The following is a 24,239-nucleotide window of genomic DNA, read 5'->3' on the forward strand; positions in this document are numbered from 1 at the left end:
CCTTCATGTCCTGCCAGCAGTTGGATATGCTCACCAGATACCTCGGTGTTGTCTTTGGCTGAAGATTTGTTAAGAAGCTGCGTTTGTGCAGAATGTATTTTTTTTTTTTACAGTTCACGGAGCACCTGAAGCGTACGCGATGCGTCTATGTTCAGACACTTCTTGTTATGTCATGACCGAGAGGTAGTCGCACCTGACCCGTGTCAAAGCCTTGTTTAATTAGCACAACTTGCCTCAACCTGCCTTTTTTTTCCCTCCCCTACTCCCCCTTCCTCCCATCTAATCTCCTGCTGTCACCCTTAACCGTTATCTCACTTCATCAACCATGCTGCTTTTTCACCTCTCTCTCCTCCTCCTCCTGCTTCTCCTGCTTCACTTCTATCTCTGGTCTTTACATCCACCTCCCTCCCACCATCTTGCCCTCTCTCTCTCTCTCTCTCTCTCTCTCTCTCTCTCTCTCTCTCTCTCTCTCTCTCTCTCTCTCTCTCTCTCTCTCTCTCTCTCTCTCTCAGACGTGGCGGTGCAGTTACCGGATAAGAAGTCCATCATCATGTACGTGACATCGCTGTTCGCCGTGCTGCCCAAAGACGTGAGCATGGAGGCTATCAGAGAAGTGGAGACCCTCCCGCGCAAATACAAAGTGGAGTCTGAGGACTCGGGTCCAGGCCTCGGTGCTCAGGTAAAACACACGACGCGGCATGTTTGTACTCCATCAGCTGAGGCTTTTCTGGACCATTTTGGGGGAAAGTGGGGAAGGACACTGTACTATTCTCACAACCGTTTAAGCTGCTCAGTCCATGGAGACATCTGTTTTTCAAGGAATCCAAGGTGCTCTTTTATGTGCAAATCCACAGCTGGTAACCAGCAATGTAGACAAAAGCACATTGAGTCCAAACTTTGGGAATTTACATTTGGAATAAAAAAAAAAAAAAAGCAGTTCAGAACTGGTTCTCGATACACAAATCAAATAGGTTTGTAAATGCCACACGTGTCTAACTCTTGTTATTATGGCCGTATGTTTTTTTTTTACTTCTGCTGATTGCATTCATGCCTAAAAAAAAAAATCCTAAAAGTAGTCTTTATTAACAATACCTGTAAGTGTCATACACGTGTTTGCCTCAGAGCTTATTTTCAAAAAGTCAATGGGATGGTTTATCAGAGGATCTAAAGTATTATAATATTTTAAACTGCCCATTCTCATACGTGCCATAGCGATGTTTCACATGAGCTAGGCTAACCTCACTGTCACGCTGAAGCCAACAGCCGAACGTCTGACTTTATTGGACTTTGGAATATTTGGATTTGTGTTCTGCCAATGCCAATGTGTAGTATAAGATGTACTGCAAATAGACTGTACTGTACTAGACTGTGACTGTTTGCTTCATAGGAGGTAAACAGCGTAGTGGATGTCTTACTCCAACCTGTTTATGATCATTTTGTGTATGGATACACACACCCCTCAAGAAATAAACAAACCAGTGTACTATCTCCTTAATCCCCATGGCTCGGTTATTTCTATAGTGACACAGTGCTCCCCAGTGGCTGCCTGTCTGAACCCCCCCCCCCCCTTGTCTGAGCCCCCTGGGAACAAAAAAAAAAAAAAATTCTCTCTTTCTATGAATGGGAGAGATGCTAGTTCAGCTCCTTAACGTCCGCTTCAACAGCTGAAAAGCTGAAGGTGCAAAAAAAAAAAACCCCCAACAACCCTCCATAACTGCTTCAACCTTTACTGCTGTGTTTCTGATAACATTCAGTTTGAAGGCCACAGACGCCGTAATGTGCGAGCACAAGGAATATTGTGAAGTGTCTCATTGTGTGTTGCCAGATAGAGTGAGTCACTCCCACCCCAGAAAAAAAAAAAAAAAAAAAAAAAAAAAAGCCATCTCCTTCATTCTCTCCAGCGCTGCTCATGAAAAGCACAGCAGGCGTAGGCAAATAGGGAGCAGAGCCATGACTCACCCCTCTGACATTAGCCAACAGACCGAACTGCATGCTGCTGGAAACACAGCGCTGTAAAGGGGGGGTGGGGGGGGGGGGGGGGGGGGCGGAAGGAAATGAGGGAATAAATTGGGGAGAATGGGAGTGTGTGCAGAGAGTTGACAGGGAAGGTTATTGGAGCATTAAAGATGCCTGCGTGCTGGTGGGCAGGTGGCTTTACGTGCTGCACACACCGGCACTGTTCAATGTTTAACATCTGCGAGCGTTTCCTGCCGATTGACTAACTTGTGATCGGTAGCTACAGCAGCCCTGTATGTATACATCCCTGGTGTTTGGTGTACATCCCAAGTTTTTTTTTTAGTCAGAAGTCAGAAAATCCCAGAAACCACCTCCTTTAGGTTTTTTATTTCCCGTGGGCACGGACTTCACACGTCCTGGAACCAGTGCTGGAAAAGTCTCTTTTTTTTAAATTAGGGTCCTGATTGGTCCGACGAGGGGTTTACTTTCCTGGCAAAGTTCCTCTCACCATAGGAAGTGATGCGTAATGCTGCTGGTAGTGAGAGAGTGGAGGGAAGTAATAAAGGCTCTTTGTTTCTGATAACTGTGTTTCGTTTCCCCCGATGTCTGAAGTTCATGCTACCGATTTGTGCTACTTTTGTGGAGTTCTTAATATTCATTTCATCGATAATGCGTTTTCAACATCGACGGCTTGTGAGCTAACGACATTTTAACCTATGCATGATTGCATGCTCCAGAACCACAACTGCAAAAAAACGTGATGAATGCAGGGATTGAGACATGAATACGTAAATACGTAACTAGAAAGACGATACGCCCAAAAGTCGTGTGAGTGACGTCTCTCTCTGAAGCTACGATAAGTTTCCTATCAGGATGTACTCACGCCAACAACAGCATTAACTCATTCGCTGGATGACACACATCCGGTAAGATAACGTTATATTTGTGCTAGCTTACTTATTAGCAAGTGAGCTAGCGAGCCACGGTAGTGGCCGTGCTGGTGCAAGAGATGTAGTTCACTCTTCAACGATCGCTTTCACTCAAAGCTAAATGCGACTACGACAAATCTGTGACACTCTTGCGACTTTCTTGACTTGCGACGTGATCTTTTGAATTGACAAAAGATCTGGGTTACATATGGGTGTAATTCAGTATTTTTGTGACTTTACACCAAAATATCTGAAAGGTCATCAAATATTTTCAGCAGGTGACCTTTTTCTGAGTTTCGCTGCACAGACTTTACTCTTGTGTAGTTTCAGGCTGGGAAACAAAGGTCCATTTGACTCGTCACAGTACCAGCCTCCACACAACCATTAGCATTTCTGTCATCTTTGACTTGGCACGGCTCCGGCTGCAAAGATTTTATCTCCTGTTCATTTCAGCTCCAGACAGATTTGTCTTGTCTTTTTTTTTCCAACTTACCTTTTGTTTTTGTTTGTTAATTTAGTGAGATTGTCTTTTTGATGGTTTCAAAAAGACAAAGTTTCTTTCCACTTACATCTAACTTTAGTTTCAAACACGCTTTTCCCTCTTAAAGCAATTCAAGCCGTTTCTCCTGCACCGTTCATATCTGACTGTACACTCAACTGTACTCCGGACAAACTTGCTGCTATTCCTAGAATGAGAATCGCCCTGCCCATCGATGACAGGGCTCCTCCTAGCATCCTATAATAGGCCTGCAGTTGTTTTAGAAGGGCAGGTTTCTCAGCGTGCTCCAGAGCGACACTGGCCCCTCCCAGATGTCTGGCTCTATTTTAAAACTAACCGACTAATGTGCTCGGATGAAAATCAAATGAAAAGACAAATGGAGGTGTTGACCCAGTAAAATAATTACTTTGACTATTATACCTTTCCTATTATCACAGTAATGATAATCCCAGATGTCTAAAATATGATCCCCGTCCTCATGTCTTACAGAATGTGCAGATGGAGGAAGCGGGCGGCGGCCCCCGGCCCGAGACCCCCAGCGCCCTGACGGAGACGGAGGGGGAGATGGAGGGCGGCCCGCTGGAGGTGGACCTGGACAGCTACCAGACCACGCTGGAGGAGGTGCTGACCTGGCTGCTGTTGGCCGAGGATGCCCTGCATACTCAGGAGGAGGTGTCGGATGATGTGGAAGAAGTCAAGGAGCAGTTTCACACACACGAGGTAGGAGGAGACCCGCGGGCCGGCTGGCTTTAGGGTCCATGCAGACAGGACTCTGATACATTGACATAACTAAATAAATACATAAGTAGCACTGTCAAAAAGTGACAAAGTGATACGTTATGTGGTGCTTCTATAACTGTCTGAATCTTAAAAGCTAGATGCTCAATAAGCCTTTTCCTAAATGGACTTATATTTATATTTTATTGTTTTTAAGACAAATGATGACACACTCAGGATAGTCGTCGTATCTTAACTTGCACACCAGTTATTTTTTTTGTGTCTAAGAACTGTCATTCTCCATTACTGAGCCTGAATATAGTGTCCCAGAGATAAATCCCTCCCACAACCAGCAGTACATGCTCCGTACATGTTGGGAATGCCAGGAATTCTGCTGCGAACAGTGGCGCACAGCACCCCACGGTGCCCTGGCACAGACCTCGCTCGCTCGCTTGGGAAGGCGTAGCCTGCAGGGTTTGTGTCTGTGCATGTGTGTAAAGGGGCTTTGGCTGGATTCCCTTTGGCTGAAATGTGAATATTTGTGAAGTCTGATGTCTGGAATCCAGGTCAAAGCTGAAAGCCGGTAGTGAGACTGAGCAACAAGACCCAAAGCCTCTTTTAACAGCCGGGCTTTTCAGGAGGCCTAAAACAAATCGGTCCAGTTTGTTTTGGCCTTGTTGTTCTCATCCGTACTCCCAACTTCTCCAGCAAAGGCCTGATCAAAAAACAGTGTGCTCAGAAGTGCAGTCAAAAATGCTTACTCATCCAGAGAGCTCACGGAAAACCGACAATGACTCGATTCATTGGGCTTCATGTTGCTCACAACAGGCACCAGCAAAAAAAGCAACTCCTCCACGGAGCTGAGAAGCAACTTAACTCCTTCAAAGTTGCTCTTGTTTTCCTTCTCGGAGCATTTCTCCTCCCTCTTTTTTTGTTTTGTAATTGGCCTCAGTTGGCTGCTTGACAGACTCTGCTCTTCAGTTTGTGCTCGCAGGCTTGTCCGACTGTTGCTACGGCAACACTCGTTAATGCAAGGGTGCAGAGGTGATACCCGGTGCTTCTGCGGGGCGTTATTAAGTGTTCTACCTAGTGAAGCTCGAGGTAAGGGGTTGGCAGAGAAACGCATCCAGGTTTTATTATGTGGGTGCTAAGTGTCAGCAGGCGGCCTCGGATTATATAAGCAACGTTAGGCCTCTAAGGGGATGAAGTAAAACATGAGTTTAGCATAACTCTTTACTTCTCCTCCCCTAAAAGGCCTTCATGATGGAGTTGACAGCGCACCAGAGCAGTGTGGGTAATGTGCTCCAAGCGGGTAACCAGCTGATTGCACAGGGCAATCTGACAGACGAGGAAGAAGAGGAAATCCGGGAGCAGATGTGCCTCCTCAACTCCCGCTGGGAGAGCCTCCGAGTGGCCAGCATGGACCGCCAGGCCAGGTTGATACACACACACACACACACACACACACACACACGTGTACATATACTTTAGTCCTATAGAGGTATTGCAGTACATTTTGCGGTTGTTGATTGCAAATATCACATGATTTTACTTTGTAGAAAACCAGCGAGGCTGAGCCAAATGCTTGTGAAAAAAACAAAGCATATTATTATGTAAGCATAACCCCAAAAATATGAAGTAAAGAAGAGTAATCACATTATTCATTATGCATCAACATGAGTTATTCTGAGTTATTCTCAGACAAATAGTTTAGTTTGTTGTGTGCAGAGGTTTGTGTGTCGCTGCTGTCCAGGCCACTAAAATGGAAAAATCCTTGAAGTCCAATTTTTCTGATAATAGCAAAGCAAAGTACATAATAAGTCCAAGTATGACCCAAGCATTCAAAGCTCCAAAATGGAATCCAGACAGCCGTAGAAACTATCTAGCTGTCATTGTATTTTTTAAGTTACAACTCAAAAAATCTGGAATATTTTGTGTGCAGTGTGCAGTCATATCACATCACGAGCCACACAATGCCCAAAAGAGGTCATTTTCCTCTCCGTGTCACTGCTGAGCTGTAACCTGTTGATGTTTAGGAGTTTCTCTTGTGAAGAATGTACAAGGCTGCAAACTGAGTGAAGGTGACAATTGATACGCCTTGAGCCCTCCAAGGCCTAACAACGCTTAATGTATGTTATCAAGGTTCATGACGCCGTAGACACACACACACACACACACACACACACACATTTGTTGATAAATCGTATTCATGATGTCCACCAGAGCATTCGCTGACCCTGTTATACAGTAGATGTGCTTTTGCATGCTTCACTGTAGTTGCAGTTTCATCTTTTTAAAGATCATTGAACAGATATCTTTCATGTCCTTTCTTCCTCACCGTCTCTGCTGACTCTGTCCCTCCCCAGGCTCCATGAAGTCCTGATGGATCTTCAGCAGCAGCAGTTGCAGCAGCTCTCCGATTGGCTGTCGCGAACAGAGGAGCGAATCAAAAAGATCGAGACGGAACCCGCAGCGAAGGACCTGGAACTCTACAAAGAACAGATAGAGCAGCACAAAGTAAACATGGCTTCCCATTCAAATGCATGAATTTAACATTGCTCATTGATTTAACATGGACAGGATCAAGTATAACATAACAACACTGCTCTTTGCCTAGAACGGTCTCGTGACCGCTCGGTCACATGTTTGATCCTGAGTCATTCACTGTGTGTCACTATGAAGCTCACTGGCTCCTGCGCCGGCTCTGTTAATGGGTAATATGCCGCCGTGCTGAATTCACTGTTTGCGTTTCTGTTCAGGAGCTTCAGAACGACTTGGAGGCGGAGCAGGTGAAGGTCAACTCTCTAACGCACATGGTGGTGGTAGTGGATGAGAACAGTGGGGAGAGTGCCACCGCTGCCCTGGAGGAGCAACTACAAGTGAGTTATAGCTATATATATATATATATATATATATATATATATATATATATATATATATATTTATTTATTTATACTTATATATATATATATATATATATATATTTATACTTATATATATATATATATATATTTATTTATACTTATATATATATATATATTTATATATATATATATATATATATATATTTATACTTATATATATATATATATTTATATTTATATATATTTATATTTATACCCTCCTTTCTGTTTTTAGAACACAGTGACCACATATTTTATATAGATTGTTTAATTTTGATAATTGATTCATCTTTTATGTCATTTTTCATGAAAAGCTGCTTCTCAAATGTGGAGATTTCCTGCTTTTCTCTGTTTTATATCTTAATAAACTGAATGTCTTTGGGTTTGCTCTGACTTTTGAGGGCGTCACCTTAGACTATGAGAAGCTGAATGGACAGTTTACACTATTTTTGGTGACCAATTGATTAATCTAGAAAATAATCTAATATTGAACTTGTTCCTCTCCTTTACATGTTCGTGTTGACGCTTCTCTTGCACCTTTCTTTCTAGTCTCTGGGTGAGCGCTGGGCGGCTGTGTGCCGCTGGACAGAGGAGCGGTGGCACAAGCTGCAGGAAGTCTTCATGGTGTGGCAACAGCTTCTATCGGACCAGGTTGGACACGCAGCAACGCTCTCCCTACCGCTCACACAAACATGCACACTATCTTCTTTTTCCCCGATCGCTGAATTCAGAACTGTGTCACACGATAACGAGGCTCCAGGACACCGACGCTCTCTTTTTTCTCTGTTAGAGTGTGTTTCTAGCGTGGTTGGCAGAAAAAGAGGAGGCCTTGAGTGAAGTACAGACCAACAACTTTAAGGACCCGAGTGAAATGAATACCAATGTGCGCCGATTGGCGGTAAGTAATCTGCCAAGTCTTTGCAGGTGCCATGCTGCTGCTGCAGATGCTTTAACAACTAGCTTCCTCTAGTTTTGTGAACTTTAGCGGTAAGGGTTCTATGTTTAGCGTAGCCGTTGATTTTGTTTGTGTTTCAATTCTGTAGATTTTAAAGGAAGACATGGAAAATAAGAGGAGGACTCTTGACCAGCTCTCTGATGCGGGACAGGATGTGACATCGCTACTGCAGAGCCCCGAGGCCGGAGCCCAGATCGAGACGAACACAGAGGAGCTGGCACACAGATGGGACAACCTAGTGCAGAAGCTGGAGGACTGCTCCTTCCAGGTGTGTGTGTGTGTGTGTGTGTGTGTGTGTGTGTGGGTAACTTTATTCAGAATGGCTTTCGTCTTCCTGCTTACTGTACCTGAGCTAATAGAGATACTCAACCTGGCTATTCAATGCACAAAGCACACGGCTGCTTAGCTAGAATAATCCAGCAGATGCTGCAGTTTACATCAGAATATAGATTCACTTCAACATGCAGCGGTCCGTGTTGGGGACAGTAGATCACCTTGGAAGAAGATGAAGTACAACAAAACAAAGCGCCCCTTGAAAAAAAAATGTATTTCTGTAACTGGAGCTGCTTACTAAAGATAACTCAACCTAGACAGAATAATATAAATAAATATAATAAACCTATAGAATAACTTTAAAGTCAAATTGCCATGCGTGTGAATTTGGTCACAGCCTGTTTGATGAGTGCGGTTTGATTTCGGTCCCATGCTCACCGTTGCTCCGCCTCCCTGCTAAGGTAATGGAAGCCGTGACGGATGCTGGGATGACTCAGGTGGAGGAGCAGGTCGTCGTGGATGCAGTTGCCATGGCCGCCGCCGCCGCTTCCATCGCTGACCAGGAGTTGGCCCCGCCTGCTCCCCCGAAGAAACGACTGGTGGAGACCGATGCGGAAGTCAGACAATTGTAAGAACTGGGACAGTTCCGGGGCGTTTACTGTACACACTGTGCCTCGGTTTGTCCGAAAAGGGTAAGGATTAAAGACGCATTGTGTTCTGCAGGTTTGAAAATAAGCTTTCTGACGTCCTGACCTGGATTAAAACATGGAAGAGGTCCGCTCAGGCTCTGGCCTCCACGCACCCCTACACCACGCCTGACACACCCGACCTGCAGGAGACGCTGAAGGTAAAGCTGCAGTCGATACGGCTTAAGAACGAAACATTTCCACCTTGTTTTTAACGTCACACTGTTACATATGTGTTGGACCAATCGCTGCAGGGTTTAGAGTTGGACTTCAGTGCGAAGGAAGCCACGGTTGGTCAAGTGATCCAGGAGGGACGGGTCTTGATGGACCAGCTGGAGAGAGGTATGCTTCCTCGCTCACTGACCACACGAACCAATCCAAGGGTTTGTCACGTTCCAAGATAGCTGCTCGTGTGTATTGTTTCTCAGAAGCTCACGACTAGTGGCTCTAACAGAAAGCTCATAAGACTTAACTACTTTTCCACAGCTTGTTGGTATTTTTTCTGGGTATTTACAAGCCTACGTTTTTTTCCCCCCAATTGTGTTTGTTTGTGGACAGAGTAGTAAAATCTGTCAGCCCGGTGGGCTGTTGACTTCATATAAGTGCTCAATGAAATGAAGAGGCACTTAGGTGTTTACACTGTTCTGGAGGCAGTGAGGGGTAGTGGACTATGTTTGTTAAGCACAAAACTTTCCACAAAACAGAACTTCTTTTCTGCTAGGGTCTCTTACTCAGACTAAATGATGTGAACGTCCACTTAAAGTCCACTTAAAGTCCACTTAATTAGTTGTTCAGCACATTTGAAGTGAGCTCGTCTGTTGGCTTCTCTCTTTCTCTGCAGAGGGAGTGTGTGTGGACTCGGCGAGGGCGGACATAGACCTGACCCAAACTGAGTGGGATGTGTGCGCGAGGGAGCTGCATGCAGCCCGCGATCGAGTTCACACTCGAAGCCGCGCCGGGGCGGTGTCTGCAGAGCTGGCCGACCTGGACCGAGCCCTCGAGGAACAGGATCGCTGGCTGGACTCGGCTTCGGCTGTAGAAAAGTGTGACGAGGCTGAGCTCAGAAGCCTGAGCGGAGGATGTCAGGTGAGAGTCATTGTCTCCGTCCACATTCCCTCTGATCTCTTCTGTGTGAGTTTAATCTTTAATTTCACCTCCAGCCCTCTCCTCAGTCCTCTTACATTCAGCTCATGCTGGCGTTTCATAAAAGATTCAGGTTTTCACAGCAGAGATGAGACTCTTTAACAGACGGAGTGTGTGAAATGCTGGCAAAGTCAGTAGAAGGTGTACAGATTCAGACAGATAAACCCTTCCTAGTGTGTCCTGAAGTGTGGACTTTTCAATTTGAGACTAATTCCCTTTGAGCAGGGAGGGAAAACCTGTCAGTGACTACATGACCTCGTCCTGTAACCTGTGAGTTTCTCTCCAGAACAACTTATTGCGCCAGTGTGTGTTGCAGGTTTTCCTCTTCTTTTTTTATACAGAGAAAAGATTATTTCTTTAAGATGACACTGATTATTCTAAATTAAATCAAATACAAGAAAATGAATTGCTGAAACATCAACTTTCCATCTTTTATCATCATTCTCAAGTCACGAGAATAAACTTCTCCTGAGCCAAGTTTCTGACATTTCCCTTCTGAATTATCGTTGAACAATACTAAAGAATGAACTTTGCGTCTTCCTCTCGTGTTCTTCAGTCCCGACTTGTCCGGGTCGCTGCCGCGAGTCCCCGACTGGAGCAGCTTTCTGCAGAGGCGGGGTCACTGGGAGCCGTGCCCTCTCTGAAAGACAACATGGTGGTGGTGTCGGCACATCACGCCTCCACACTGCAGCGGCTGCAGAGCAGAGCGCGAGAGGTCAACAAAGGTACTCCGGCTAAACCGTATCAAAATTATCTTTTTTTTTTAAAATGGGTGCAGAGGAAACCTGTTCCAAAACTCTGAGGAGGTTTATCGGTATTAACAGTATGTGCTTTTCACGGGGTTCTGACCGCCTTGAGGTGTCCTCCTCTTTCAGAGAGCTGCAGTACGGGAGATTTAAGCCTTCCTTAAAACAAAGACCCATTTCTCTCTCCTTGCTCTTGGCTCAAAGCTTTCAGCTTTATAGGGAGACTGAAAGAGTGATGGCTAAGATCAGCAGAGCTCAGTCCCACAGGGGTTGTGTAAATTTGACATCGGCTTTTATATGAATCTGTGGACAGCCACAAGTAATGATGTCCTTATATGGCCTCCAAAAGCTCACAGAAGCGTGTGTGTGTGTGTGTGTGTGTGTGTGTGTGTGTGTGTGTGTGTGTGTGTGTGTGTGTGTGTGTGTGTGTGTGTGTGTGCGTGAGCGATCGAGTGTAAGATCATCCCTCCGTGTCGGCTCCGTCTCTACCTGAGGATGGGACTTGGACCTGGAGCAGTCCTGAAAATCAGTCACTGTTTTAACCCTGGAATTAACATCCACTGCTATTGGCCAAAAAAAAAAAAGGAGTCTGTAAATAGACTTGAGTGATCCTCTCCACTCCAGACGACAGGTGTGTGTGTGTGTGTGTGTGTGTGTGTGTGTGTGTGTGTGTGTGTGTGTGTGCATGTCTGTCTCACTATGCCTTTTAGGCTTTTATGACTGTGAGGACTTGGATGGAAGCCAAGGAAAACCATTTTGTTTCTGCTTGAGGGCTGTCTGCCTCCCACCAGTGCCTCTCTCTATTTCTCCCCCAGCTACGGTCCATCTCTGCTCTTTGCGTACATAAAGGTAGCCGCATTGTGTAAGCGTTAAATCAGCTGCTAATTAAACCACCGACAGAGGAGCAGAGAGGAGCAGAGAGACGCAGTAAGAAGAGCAAGCATTCAATGTGACCGAGGTTGAAGAAGTCACAAATGGGCTCCACTTCACTTTTGTGTGTTTTTAAAATGCGTCCGTCATAATTAGTTCTTTTTAAATTTCATTTGTGAACTGTTGTTATTCTACATTACAAGTGACGTTTAATGTGTTGGACACTAGCAGGTTCCTGTGCTGCAGCGCATAAGATGGAATCACGATTACATCACAAAAACAAAGACAGAAACAAGAACGAAGGTCTGTACTGGAGTAAGTGCAGGCAAATGTGATCTCGTGATGCGTTCCTGTCTCGAGTTGTTTCTTAGAAGTAGTGCAGTAAGTGCAGTGAGTGCAGTAAGTGAGCTGTTGGTTTGGATCTGAGAGTACTGTAAATGTGAGAGTGCAGTGGGGAGTCCAGAGGGGAAGAGTGTATGAGCTCCATCATATAGTCTTGCTGTTGGTTCAATGGTTTCTTTTCGGTATTGTTGAAAGAATGATTGAATGTGTCCGAGAAAGTACGGATGAAGTATTTAGTTTCATTTGATTTATTTCGGTCCGACGTGGATAAAGATTTTTGTCTCGTGGGATGAAAATACATACATTCTGTCTCGTGGCATTGACAGTTAGATGATCGGACTTATGCATACGTTGGTTAAACCTACTTTGAGACTGTCAAACATCTGGGATCCTCCTGGAAAAAACACACACACACACACACACACACACACACACACACACACACACACACACACACACACACACACACACACACACACACACACACAGACGGGGAAATCCCAAACCTGCTCACTGCCCCCTTGTGGTTTTCTTCCTGATGCTTGAATTCTGCTGCAAAGGTTCTGATGCCTTAACTTAATATATTCTTCCTCCATGTTCCAGCTTTGACCAGTCTTGAGGCCAACCAGGTGTTATCGAGTCAGGTGGACGGGCTGAAGGCCAGGCTGGCCACCCTGAGAGAAGGAATAGTAGACGTCCCTACAGCCGAGGAAGCAGTGGAGAGCGCTCAGGTGAGTGGTGCATGGGCTCGATAACTGAAGTTATGACTCCAGCATTCTCAAACTTTTCACCAAACTACATTGAAATCTGTAAAGTAGAAATATTCTGATGACCAGGAACCCAAAACAATAAAGTCCCATTATTAATGTATTAGAATTATTATTATTATTATTATTAATGTATTTTAGGGTTTGAGGTTGTCTTGAAGCTTTGACGCTACGATACAATATTTTCTAATATTCTTGTTACTCAAATATTTGCATTCAATAGTCAGTCTCTACATTCCACAGTTCACTTCAGCTGTTTTTATTGTTACCCATTATATTTATTATTTCATAATCCACATTTAATGCTCATCTTGTAACATATTTTCTGTTAGTCTGCAGCTCATTGTTGCCTGTGTTGGTTGAAGATTTTTCGATGATAGAGATTTCAATGAATAACAACATATTAAGTGAAAACTACCGACACAACTACGTGTCTGTCTGTGTGTCTCCATGTAAATCAGAGTGTTGGTCACAATAGGCCTCCTTTATCAGCCAGTCACTTCCCTCTGCACTGTATCAACCCTCTGTGTGGGAGGAAAAGGGTGTGTGTGTGTGTGTGTGTGTGTGTGTGTGTGTGTGCGTCGGTATGCAGCTTTGCGATATGCGTTGTTGTGTTTTCGTGTGTGTTTCTCTCCTCCATCCTCTGGTGGAATGCGGTTCACTCCGAGCTCTTGTTATCGCGGCAGATAGGGCACGGTGCCGGGGAAAAGGGGGCGGGGACTTGGCACATTCTGGGCAGCGTGCCCGAGCACGCTGCATGGAGCTGCATGGAGCTGCATGGAGCTGCATGGAGCTGCATGGAGCTCCATGCAGCTCCATGCAGCTCAACCAGTCAGTCAGCCCGACAGGCGACACACACACACACACACACACACACACACACACACACACACACACACACACACACACACACACAATCCCATGACAGCGTCTCATCTCCCATTAGCTATTAGCCTAATGATAGGAGGTGATAGTCATCTGATTGGCCCACTGTTGTTCTGTCATGTTTAAATGGATTCACCTTTCACTACACACATGTGTGAATGAACCTGGGTTTTTGTTGTAACAACCCATTCATTTTAATACCTTGTGCTCCATCATTGTCACATCTCTTCACACAGTTAACACTGTTTTTTTTTTACTGCATTCTTAAAGGTATATTGTGGAGATGTTGACCAGCAGTGGGGCTTTTAAGCCATGATTTTAGGAGTAGGTCCCAGTGATGTTATGTCCATTTCAGTTTCACAGGATTTTCCCGTTTGACAGCGGCAAAACAAAGGAGTCGTAACGCCGTATTCATGTCAAATTGAAGTAATTATAATTACCGGTTTCCAACTGAAGGAGCAGTGGGGAAAGTCCATTGTTTTTGAATTTTTGATTTGCAATAACTCTGAAGTGCCTGAAAACCAAACAAACACGAATGTCTCAGTTCTGCCAAAGTCTTTCAACATAATTAATCCCAAATGTGGTGGTTATCGCGTATTAATATGTTGTCAATGCTCAGTAGTTTTAACCCTCGCACCACAACTCTGCAGCCAAACAACTGTCACGAGTCGTCCAGTGAATTACACGCGCATGAAGTCATAAACGTAGGAATCTTTCTCATCTCAACCAAATTGTCGTACATGAACGCTGCATTCCTCTTATCATCTTCTCACCGAAGCTGTTGGACGCTGTTGGACGTTGTTGTTGGACGTGTCATTTTAAAAGCCTGATCTCTTGTCCTCTGCAGGGCCTGTGTCTGGAGATTGAGCAAACGCAGCAAGCTTCTGATCCCACAGAACTACAAAGATGGAGTCAGCTCTCCTCCAGCGCCCGTGAGGAGCTGGGCACACTGCAGTGCATCCTGGGTAGCATGAAGGACAATCAGGTGAAGTAGCTGTAGCTTGTGATGCACAGAAAGCCTGCGAGTGTTTCTTGGTCTTCACTTTAACGTTTTTTCCATACATTCGTTTGACGCTGTTGTCAGGTGCGTTTGGTGGAAGTTGAGCGTTGGTTGGCTGCGGTTCAGGAGCTGTTGTCTCGTGATTCTACGGGGTTGGGCGACAAAGAGAGTCTACAGGAAGAGCTTAACCAGTGCAAGGTTAGGGGACAATGCAAAATATGAAAACACTGATTGTTATCTTTTTTCCCCCCCAATGCTAATGGTAACGACATCATGACGTAACCACTTTTACAGTTGTTTACGTGAAGACTTTTTTTTCTGCTAACAAGGAGTATGTGAATGAGATGGAGTCGGTGGAAGGTTCATTGAAGCAGATGGGAGAGAACGTGAGCGCTATAGAGACCGTTGCAGTCCCAGGACTAGCCAGGTGGGGGCGGGATAAGCTGGACGAGTGTCAGAGCAAATGGGACGCGCTCAGCAAACAGGTGAGGAATAACTTCCCTCTTTGTTTGCATTGTGCGCTGCTTATATCCCGCAGTAAGGCTTCCTGTTTCGTGTGTTTTGTACGCCTGTATTCATTCACGCAATGAACGGTGAGATTTTAGTGTCTTGTTTTCAGCTTACGAAGCTAATTTTGTCCCTCCAGCTGCTGAAACATCAGGAGCGTGTGGCAGAGAATCGGGAGAGGCAGGTGAATCTGAGGAAGGACTTGGCGGAGATGCAGGAATGGATGACCCAGGTCGACGAGGAGTTTCTCATGAGGGACTTTGAATACAAGAGTCCAGAGGAGCTGGAAACATCGCTGGAGGAGATGAAGGTGGGAGCGGAGGGCGAATATGTTGCTCCTCTGATTTTGACTGCGCTTTATCCGAGCGTGTGGGTCTGAGTGTCCTCTTACCTCTCGCACAGAGGGCCAAAGAGGATGTGCTGCAGAAGGAGGTGAAGGTGAAGATCCTGAAGGACAGCATCAACACGCTGGTGTCCAGAACGTCGCCCCCTGGTGGAGGCGGTGCAGAGGAGCTGACCTCTGAGCTGGAGGGGGTTCTCGTCAACTACCAAAAGCTCTGCGACCGCTTTAAGAGCAAGTGTCACACTCTGGAGGTAAGCTGTGTGGGTGGGATGTCCTTCTGATGGGGACCTATGCTTTCATCAGCTTCACTTTATCCGTTTCGATGGAGAAACCAGAAGCGCCCGGTCATTGTGGATTTCAGTTGGCTCATAGTCACATGAAAATATGAATAAAATCTTAATTTTATGCATGAATGCCCCAATTTTGGCCAGCAACGTGCAACAGTATTGGAATGACATGTTTGTTTACGCGGCGTGTCATTTCTCTGGCTCCTTTTTGTTAATTTTCATGCAAAGAACAGGAGCAGCTGGAAGGGCGCTGGTTCTGGTATCACGAGCTAATCTGTGAGTGTAAAGTCACAGTTTGAGGCTGTTTTTGATGATCATCCCCCGGATTGCAGGGAAAAGGTCAAACACGTCACTGAGCTGCGCTTATGTTCACGTATTCTCTCCGCCTGAAGTCCATTAGTCACTGTTCTCTCTTTGTCCGTAGAATTCTGCTGCTTAATTGAGTAAACTAAAGTATTTTTCATATTGTTCTTCAAGGTTGTAAGCGAGGGGCATGTTTAATACAACGGTCCCTTTGCAGTCATCCTTTCTTTAAATGACTGAGTGTTTGTGTGTAGGAGGTTTGGTCCTGCTGGATGGAGCTGCTTCAGTACCTGGATATGGAGCAGACTTGGCTCAACACGCTGGGGGAGAAGGTCCAAGCCACTGAGAACTTACCAGAGAGCACTGAGGCCGTGAATGAAGCTCTGGAGGTACAAACGCAAACTCACATCTGTCATCCTATAGTCGGCCGTTAGTCTTCTTATCTTTCTCTCCATTTAATTATTTCACTCTTTAAACGGGAAGATTTAGCTCTTTATGGAATATTTACATTTTGATTTACCCACAGTCAAACTTGTCATGAATTCCTATGTGTGCATTTTGAATATGTTTCAATGTGAGACTAGCTCAGTTCAGCTTAATTTCAATGTGTGCAAAATTTTACATACATGGGGAAATGCTGCTATGTTTTAACTACTGAATTACTTTTGGAAAAAACTTTTTTGAAGTTCCTCTACGGACCCATCAACAGAAAGTGAACAAGATGTCTGACAAAATCTTTGATCTTATTTATTGTGGAAATAAGTTCTGAATTTAATATTTAAATAATGAATTATATAGCTGGACCAGCCAGCCATCTTTGAATTTCTTTGGATTCTATATTCCTGTACCTACATTCTATGTGAGAGAAGCTGCTGCTGGATCCGATGGACACCTGGGACTTTAGTTAGCTAAGATGAAATCTCCTCGCCGATCAACAACCCGTTTTAATATTCCGTTAATAACCTCGTTGACTTTGTCTTCCAAATGTCTTCTGCTCTGTCTTGCTTCGTTGCTATATCTGTAGACTCGCCTGAGGCGTGACTGTCAAACTGACTTTAATCACAGCGCTGCTTCTGTAGCATCGCATAGTGATGAAGGAAATTGAAGACCCTTGAAGACAATGTTTCCCTTTCTCCTCTTCGTCCTCATGTGTTTGGGCTGTTTTTTTTAATCTCTCTCTCTCTCTCTCTCTCTCTCTCTCTCTCTCTCTCTCTCTCTCTCTCTCTCTCTCTCTCTCCATTCTTCTAAACCTCTCTTTCTCATCCCTCACCCCTCCCAGTTCTCAAATCAGACTCACCCCTCTGGAGGGGGTCTCTCTCTCTCTCTCTCTCTCTCTCTTCATTACCTCCGGGAAGGAAAAGCACATTTAATGACCCCACGTAAACAATGACTGTGGAATCCAAACATGTGTCGTCACTCGACAAGCTTCTCTCTCACTTGTCTCTCATTTCTTGTTCAGTTATCATCTTTTTTTTTTTTTCTTCTTTTGCCTCCATCTGACACACCCAACGATAATTTCTACATCTGCTCTCAGCTATTTTCTGGTAAATCAGTCTTTCGCACAAATCTTCTCTTTTTTTTTTTCTTGTTTCTGTGGCACATTTTTGGAACCGTGAAGCAGCTTAAACTTTCTTGATCTTCGTCGCGGCTTTATCAAAGGACTATTTTATTCGTTCGCTTCCACTCCTTCCCTCTTTGCTTGATTTTTTTTTTTTTTTTTGATTATTTGCTCATAACTTTACCTCCTTCTCCATCTGGTCATTCCTCACCAGTGTTTGGAGAGCGCGCTACGCCACCCCGGGGACAACCGGACACAAATCAGAGAGCTGGGTCAGACGCTGATAGACGGGGGCATACTGGACGAACTCATTAGTGAAAAACTAGAGGCCTTCAACTCGCGTTACGAGCAGCTCAACCACCAGGTCAGGACCGTGGCTTTGTGTGCAAACAAACGTGGGACGCTGGTGTGCGTCTGTTACTGTAGAAAGAAGAGAAAGAAGGCGTCCATTATGTGTTTTTGTTTGATTTTCGTTTTCAGTAAATTCAGACATTAATGCATTTTATTTTACTGTAGGAATTTGTATTTAAATATATCCTTTGTAAATATGCAATATTGAGATTTACATTGGTATGATACCAAACATACATCAAAAACATATTTATATTTTTACATTATATCAGTGCAAACTGTATTGTATACTTTTGCACTTGGTACACAGTATATGTATAGGACTCTTTAAGCATTTGATGTACTCTCTGCATTATTACAACTCAAATACAATAATCATTTTTTTTAATTTCAAATGGGTGTTCATGTTCCTGAGTATAATCGTTAATATGTGAATATACCAGCTGATATTCAGCCTTTTTTAAGACATGAATTTGCCCGTAAATTGCTCGAAATTGCGCAATCCTGACATCCTTGACCGTGGAACGTTCAAACCCGTGGCTTGACGTCTGTGTCCCCTCCCCAGGCGGTCAACAGGCAGATCAGCCTCGAGCAGCAGCTGCAGACTCTGAAGGAGAACGAACAGGCGCTCCAGACGCTGCAGGAGTCTCTGAGCCAGCTGGACCACACGCTCACCTCCTACCTCACCGACCGCATCGACGCCATCCAGCTCACGCAGGAGGCGCAGGTACCGTACAAGACGGGGAAACTCGAGGAAGTATCCGAACTTGATGGGTCTGTCTGTGTGAGTGCATGTATTCTCATGGCGTTTGTGCTTGTTGTCCTTCAGACCATCGGGGCAGAGATCGCAGCCCACGAGGTGACAGTGGAGGAGATGAGGAAGAGGAACGTGGCCAACTTGCCTCCCACCACCGCTGATGGCAAAGCTGCTCGAGGTGGGACCATGCTGGACCAGCTGCAGGTAACACTGACTTCTACTGGAGGATATCAGGAACTGCAGGAAGTCGTGTGGTATACTGTGAATACCTTAAAGCAGTGGAAAAAAAGAAGTGTGTGTGTGTGTGTGTGTGTGTGTGTTTTCTGTGTCGTGACACAGATGTATAACTTCACCGATCTGTCCCTTAACCCACTGCAGAGGAAACTGAGAGAGATCTCCACAAAGTACCAGCTGTTCCAGAAGCCAGCTAACTTTGAGCAGCGCATGTTGGACTGTAAGAGAGTTCTGGACGGCGCCCAGGCTGAGCTTCACATTCTGGACGTCAGGGACGTGGACCCGGAAAAACTCCAGTCCCACCTCGGTGGTTGCATGGTGAGAGCTACAACACTCTCTCTTCTAAGCAAGCACAAATGGTTGTATTCATTGCAGACTGTGTGTGAACTGTGCTGTGCGCCCATTAAGGAATACATTAACACAAATGATCCGCCAGCCTAGCTACCTATTTATGCAGACACAGAGAGTCTGTCTGACCCTCACTCACAGGCTCATTTTCCTTTTTCTTTTTTTTTTTTTGGAACTCTAGAAACTGTACAAGTTGTTGAGTGAGGTGAAGCTGGAGGTGGAGACGGTGATTAAAACGGGTCGACAGATTGTGCAGAAACAGCAGACGGAGAACCCCAAGGCTATGGACGAGCAGCTCACCGCTCTCAAACTGCTCTACAATGACCTGGGGGCACAGGTAACTTCTTTTTACACCACCCTCTGAATGCAGCTCGTGATGGATTAATACGTAATATTCAATACTCAAGACCCCTTTTCTTTTCCTTCTCTTTACAGGTAACGGAGGGCAAGCAGGACCTGGAAAAGGCTTTGTCTCTGTCTCAAACGTTCCAAAAAGAGAGCGCCGCCCTGGAGGAGTGGCTGACCACCAACGAGGCCCAGCTCCAGCAGAAGAACAGCTGCGGAGACATGCCAGCTGACATCGATGCCGAGATCGCGTGGGCTAATGTGAGCAACGGTCCAAACAGTTCATCAAGTCTCTCTTCAGCAGGAGCAAAGAAGCGCTTCTGCTTCTGGCCAGTAGGTGGAGCACAGGGACAGTGAGATGCACCAGAGATGAAGGAGGAGGAGGAGGAGGAGGACGGCTGTGGGGCTGTTGAGAGTGCTTCTCTGTTAAAAAGCCTCCGTCCACGTTTTTCTCTCTCTGAGATCCCAATTCAGTGGAAAGGACTAGAACTCAAAAAGACCACAGGTTCACAGTACAGTACATGACAATGTGTAGAAAGATTCTTCAAATTGACCTTTCTGTTCTCCAGATGCACTTGTCTTCAGCATAAACACATGTTTTCAACTTTTAAAATGTAAACGCGGTTGAAAATATGAATATTGACCTGATTCATGCCCTATTTTTGGTGTGTGTGTCTGTCTTTGCTGTACAATAACTCCTAACAACAGCTGGTTGATACGACAGTAACGTATTGAGACATGGAGGACATCACATGATGACTGTATATTGACTTGCATGCGTGTGTGTGTGTGTGTGTCCCTCCTCCAGGGCCTGCTGAAGGAGTCGGAGTGTCGTAAGGTGGAGCTGTCCAGCTTGACGGAGACCAGCGCCGGTCTGCAGACTCTGGTGGAGGGCAGCGAGGCTCCGTTGGAGGACAAACTCTGTGGCCTCAATGAAGCCTGGGGCCGAGTCCGCACCTGGACCGAGGACTGGCTCAGTGCTGTGCTGGTGAGTGCAAATATTTTATACAGTAAGGCTTAATAAATAACGCTGCGTTCTTTATTTTATGTTCTCTGAGTAAGTCGAATCTCCCGCCTGCTTTTTATAGTTTTATGCTTAAACAATGTTTTTATTTGCCATCATTTGCAAATGAACAAAGGTTCCTCTTGGGGGAATAAATGTGTTTCTATTTCCTCGCTTATCTAAGACTTTTAGCGTGTCATTTTTGTGGGTGATGATAAGTCTTCCATCAATTATGACTGCATATAGAATACATATCCAATGTGCTGGAACAATTGGAAGTTTTGGTTTTGAAATTCAAAAGAGTTTATTGAATATTAAAGTAGTTTTTTTTTCCCAACCTCGGAAGATAAATAAAGGTTATTCCTTTATGACCCAATTAAACGATTCCTCATTATGCTGTCTAAGGCGAGGCAAAACAAAGACATGCAGTTCACCTCTTCAATAATATATAAATATACACTTTTTGAAGTGCAAGTCATATAAAGGTAATGGAACCCTCAGAGCATCTTTAAAATGTCTTTGTTTTAGATGAGGTAGTAAATGGTGAAAACACAGGGGGCCCTTTAACAGTAGTGGATGTTGTTATTGTGTGTGATTGAATGGAAACACTGAGCCCTTGTTTTCTATCGTGTGAGAGCAGAGTCACCAGAATGAAGTGGAGATCTTCGATGAGAACTTGGCTCACATCAGCACCTGGCTCTACCAGACCCAGATCCACCTGGACGAGGCCGAGCGGCTCGCCCCGACGGAGAGAGAGAAGGTGGTAACGGTGAGGCGGGGACGTTTTTTTTTTTTTAACAAATGTGAGAGAGAAGCATCGCTATCACTAAAGGAAGGATGACCCTAAAGGGAGGATGCAGCACAACCCGGTACACAGAAGATAGCTACTCGTCTGTCCGTTTCCATATTATCATTAGATTATACGTCTGAAAATATGTAAGAATTGGCAGAGCTTATACCTTGACAAGCAGTTTCTAACAGTAGTTTAGAATTGCTTTATGCAAATTGCTTTTCTCCGGAAAGGAAATGCATTCTGCGAGAATCCATCAAGAAAATCCCCTCCTGTTACCTTGTAGCGCACCGAGGTTTTAATGCGTTTCTTCATGAAAGGAGTAGCAAGGTTATGATCAATCATTTTCTGAATGTTGGACTGTCCACTGTGGCAACAGGAAATGTTTTGGGCTCGGTTAAGATACAGCACACATATTTGGACGTTTTCTTTTGTGTAGCTCACAATAAAAATGGTTCCTCATCCTTCATCAAATGGAATAAAAGAAAAAGCGAGTTGGTGCAAGAGAGAGGTTTGTTGAAGCATGGGAAAGAACACAGTGAGGAAATGAGGAAAGAGGGGAGGCTTTTACTGTAGCTTCAAATAATTTATCTTCCAGTTCTATTAAATTCTTAACTCTTCCCTTCCTCTCGCCGTGACATGAAGGTCTCCACTAAATATCAGCTGGTGCACGGCCCTGCTAACCTTCGTCGGTACATGCTGTGCTAAGCTCTTTGTTCTGCACCAAGGCTACGCTGCCAATCCGGTCTGAGAGAATGACTGATGGCGTAAACTGATTTCAGTCCCGTGGTTTGGTCTGTCCGCAGAGCACGCTGGAGGAGCTGGAGGACATCGGCCTGCGTGTGGACAACGTGAGGGACCAGGCCGTCATCCTGATGACCAGCAGGGGGCCCGCCTGCCGCGATGTGGTGGAGCCAAAACTGGCCGATCTCAACTGCAACTTCGACAAAGTCTCCCAACACATCAAAACCGCCAAGGTACAGACGCACAATGAAATCCTGCTCTACCGAAAAAAGTTCTGTGCGAATACAGAAAAGATGTGCAGTCACTTCATGTGCTCCTTGTCTTTTTTTTGCATTCAGATGATGGCATGTCTGCAGTCAGGTGGTGTTGAGTTGAACCAGCAGGTCCCTCAGCAGGTACAGAGATTTCATCCAAACTACATACAGCTGCCGAGCCTTTTTAGAGAAAACACTGCAAGGCTGTGGTTGGAATCGGGTGTATTATACTCTGTTAAAACCGAAGCATGCAGTCAGGTAGGTACATGCATTTGACTTATTTTTTCTCTTCAGGTCATTCACAGCCAGGGGATCCGAAAAGAGAGTCAGACTCTGGTCTCCAGTGAGGTGACGGACCTTCAGGCGGAGCTCCAGGACAGACTGAGGGCTCTGCAGCAGCAGCAGCAGCACGACCCGACAAACATCCTGGATGACGACGAGGTAAACGACGTCCCCTTCACAGTTCCTCCTATTGTAGCATTTTCATTTCAGTTCCTAAAGCTCTCAAAGAAACAGAACTTAGAATAGTGACGAGATATGTGAAGCCATACACGAGGCACGAGCAGCCGAGTAGTAATTGCTTTGTTAAAATGTAGCCCCAAATGTCGTAGTGTTGCTGATAGGGAAAAGGGCACTCTGTCTATCGTCTGGCCAATATTTTTTTTTTATTAAGGTTAGCCATCTCTGGCAATTTTCCACAGACATTTAAAAAACATGCACAGAAAATTGCCCCCAGGGTTGCCTATTATTCTCTTTCCGGAGTTCTGTGTGATTCTCTATGAGGAGCATGTCGGGCTACAGGCTATATAAAGTTGCCACCTGATAAAACCTTGATTGGGCTTTTCAAGGCCTAACAAGTCTGGAATTCACTCTGTGTTATCAAGGGTTTGTGACGTAAAACACACTGCCTGAGCAGACCTGACCGGTCCAAAGCAAGGTCGTCGTCCCCGTCTGGGAGCTCTTAGTGTGTGTTTAAAACAGTGTTTTCCCGAGAAGCGTCCGCATCGCCTCCGCTCTGATGAGCAAAGGAGCAAAACTAGCAGCTGATGTCATTTTCTGCCGTGTAAGTTGTTACTTATGGTAACTGAAAGGTGACGGCTTTAAGATGTGTTGAGGATTGGCCGTAGTTTACCAAAAAAAAATCTGCAATTAAGTTGGATTTGAATCATCGCAGCCTCTTGAACTCTTCGTTTGACCCGTCTGTCTCTCTGCGCCAGATGGACGAGGAGAAAGCCGGCGTGGAAGACTTGTTGAGGAGAGGAGACGAACTGCTGCAGCAATCTTCAGACGAAGGCCAGAGGGAGGAGTTTAGGCTCCTACTGCTCCGGCTGCAGAGTCAATATTCTGCTCACAGGGTGAGATGCATATACAATCTGTTGTGCCTTCTTTAAACCAGGTTTATATGGGAATGCTTTGAAAATGTAGCTCTCTATCCGTGTTTGCGCTGTTGCGGTTTTGTCACTGTGTGTGTGTGTGTGTGTGTGTGTGTGTGTGTGTGTGTGTGTGTGTGTGTGTGTGTGTGTGTGTGTGTGTGTGTGTGTGTGTTTGCCCGCTTCAGGAGTTGAGGGTGCTACGAATCAGGCAGGCCGAAGTATCTGTGGAGTCGTCTACTCTCATCTTCGCAGAGCAGATAAGAGCCGAAGTGAGGGATCCACACACGGACGAGCACATGGTCTGTACACAGACGCCGTCTACCACGTTACTTTTAGGGCCGATCTGTGCGTTGTGCTCGATCGTATTGACC

General features: G+C 45.2%; 1 protein-coding gene across 2 annotated transcripts in view; it reads left to right on the top strand.

The window, feature by feature from the left end:
* utrn (utrophin) overlaps positions 1 to 24,239 on the top strand; it is a 152,916-nt gene that overhangs the window by 20,121 nt on the left and 108,556 nt on the right. For both annotated transcript variants that reach the window (XM_068724443.1, XM_068724442.1), the window contains exons 9-41: positions 513 to 679; positions 3,874 to 4,104; positions 5,356 to 5,537; positions 6,468 to 6,618; positions 6,861 to 6,980; positions 7,554 to 7,655; positions 7,795 to 7,902; positions 8,048 to 8,227; positions 8,694 to 8,860; positions 8,956 to 9,079; positions 9,173 to 9,260; positions 9,760 to 10,004; positions 10,618 to 10,786; positions 12,623 to 12,750; positions 14,519 to 14,656; positions 14,756 to 14,869; positions 15,001 to 15,156; positions 15,318 to 15,488; positions 15,581 to 15,772; positions 16,366 to 16,500; positions 17,884 to 18,033; positions 18,586 to 18,747; positions 18,850 to 18,981; positions 19,156 to 19,329; positions 19,541 to 19,696; positions 19,795 to 19,965; positions 20,513 to 20,692; positions 21,348 to 21,476; positions 22,304 to 22,474; positions 22,580 to 22,636; positions 22,790 to 22,936; positions 23,713 to 23,850; positions 24,054 to 24,167. In XM_068724443.1, the coding sequence (XP_068580544.1) occupies positions 513 to 679; positions 3,874 to 4,104; positions 5,356 to 5,537; positions 6,468 to 6,618; positions 6,861 to 6,980; positions 7,554 to 7,655; positions 7,795 to 7,902; positions 8,048 to 8,227; positions 8,694 to 8,860; positions 8,956 to 9,079; positions 9,173 to 9,260; positions 9,760 to 10,004; positions 10,618 to 10,786; positions 12,623 to 12,750; positions 14,519 to 14,656; positions 14,756 to 14,869; positions 15,001 to 15,156; positions 15,318 to 15,488; positions 15,581 to 15,772; positions 16,366 to 16,500; positions 17,884 to 18,033; positions 18,586 to 18,747; positions 18,850 to 18,981; positions 19,156 to 19,329; positions 19,541 to 19,696; positions 19,795 to 19,965; positions 20,513 to 20,692; positions 21,348 to 21,476; positions 22,304 to 22,474; positions 22,580 to 22,636; positions 22,790 to 22,936; positions 23,713 to 23,850; positions 24,054 to 24,167 (4,949 nt within the window). The remainder of the gene's footprint in view (positions 1 to 512; positions 680 to 3,873; positions 4,105 to 5,355; positions 5,538 to 6,467; positions 6,619 to 6,860; positions 6,981 to 7,553; positions 7,656 to 7,794; positions 7,903 to 8,047; positions 8,228 to 8,693; positions 8,861 to 8,955; positions 9,080 to 9,172; positions 9,261 to 9,759; positions 10,005 to 10,617; positions 10,787 to 12,622; positions 12,751 to 14,518; positions 14,657 to 14,755; positions 14,870 to 15,000; positions 15,157 to 15,317; positions 15,489 to 15,580; positions 15,773 to 16,365; positions 16,501 to 17,883; positions 18,034 to 18,585; positions 18,748 to 18,849; positions 18,982 to 19,155; positions 19,330 to 19,540; positions 19,697 to 19,794; positions 19,966 to 20,512; positions 20,693 to 21,347; positions 21,477 to 22,303; positions 22,475 to 22,579; positions 22,637 to 22,789; positions 22,937 to 23,712; positions 23,851 to 24,053; positions 24,168 to 24,239) is intronic.

The sequence above is a fragment of the Cebidichthys violaceus genome, unplaced genomic scaffold (genome assembly GCF_023349555.1).
Source record: "Cebidichthys violaceus isolate CVI_PGR_0920_01 unplaced genomic scaffold, fCebVio1.0.p SCAF_31, whole genome shotgun sequence".
NCBI classification, from domain to species: domain Eukaryota; kingdom Metazoa; phylum Chordata; class Actinopteri; order Perciformes; family Stichaeidae; genus Cebidichthys; species Cebidichthys violaceus.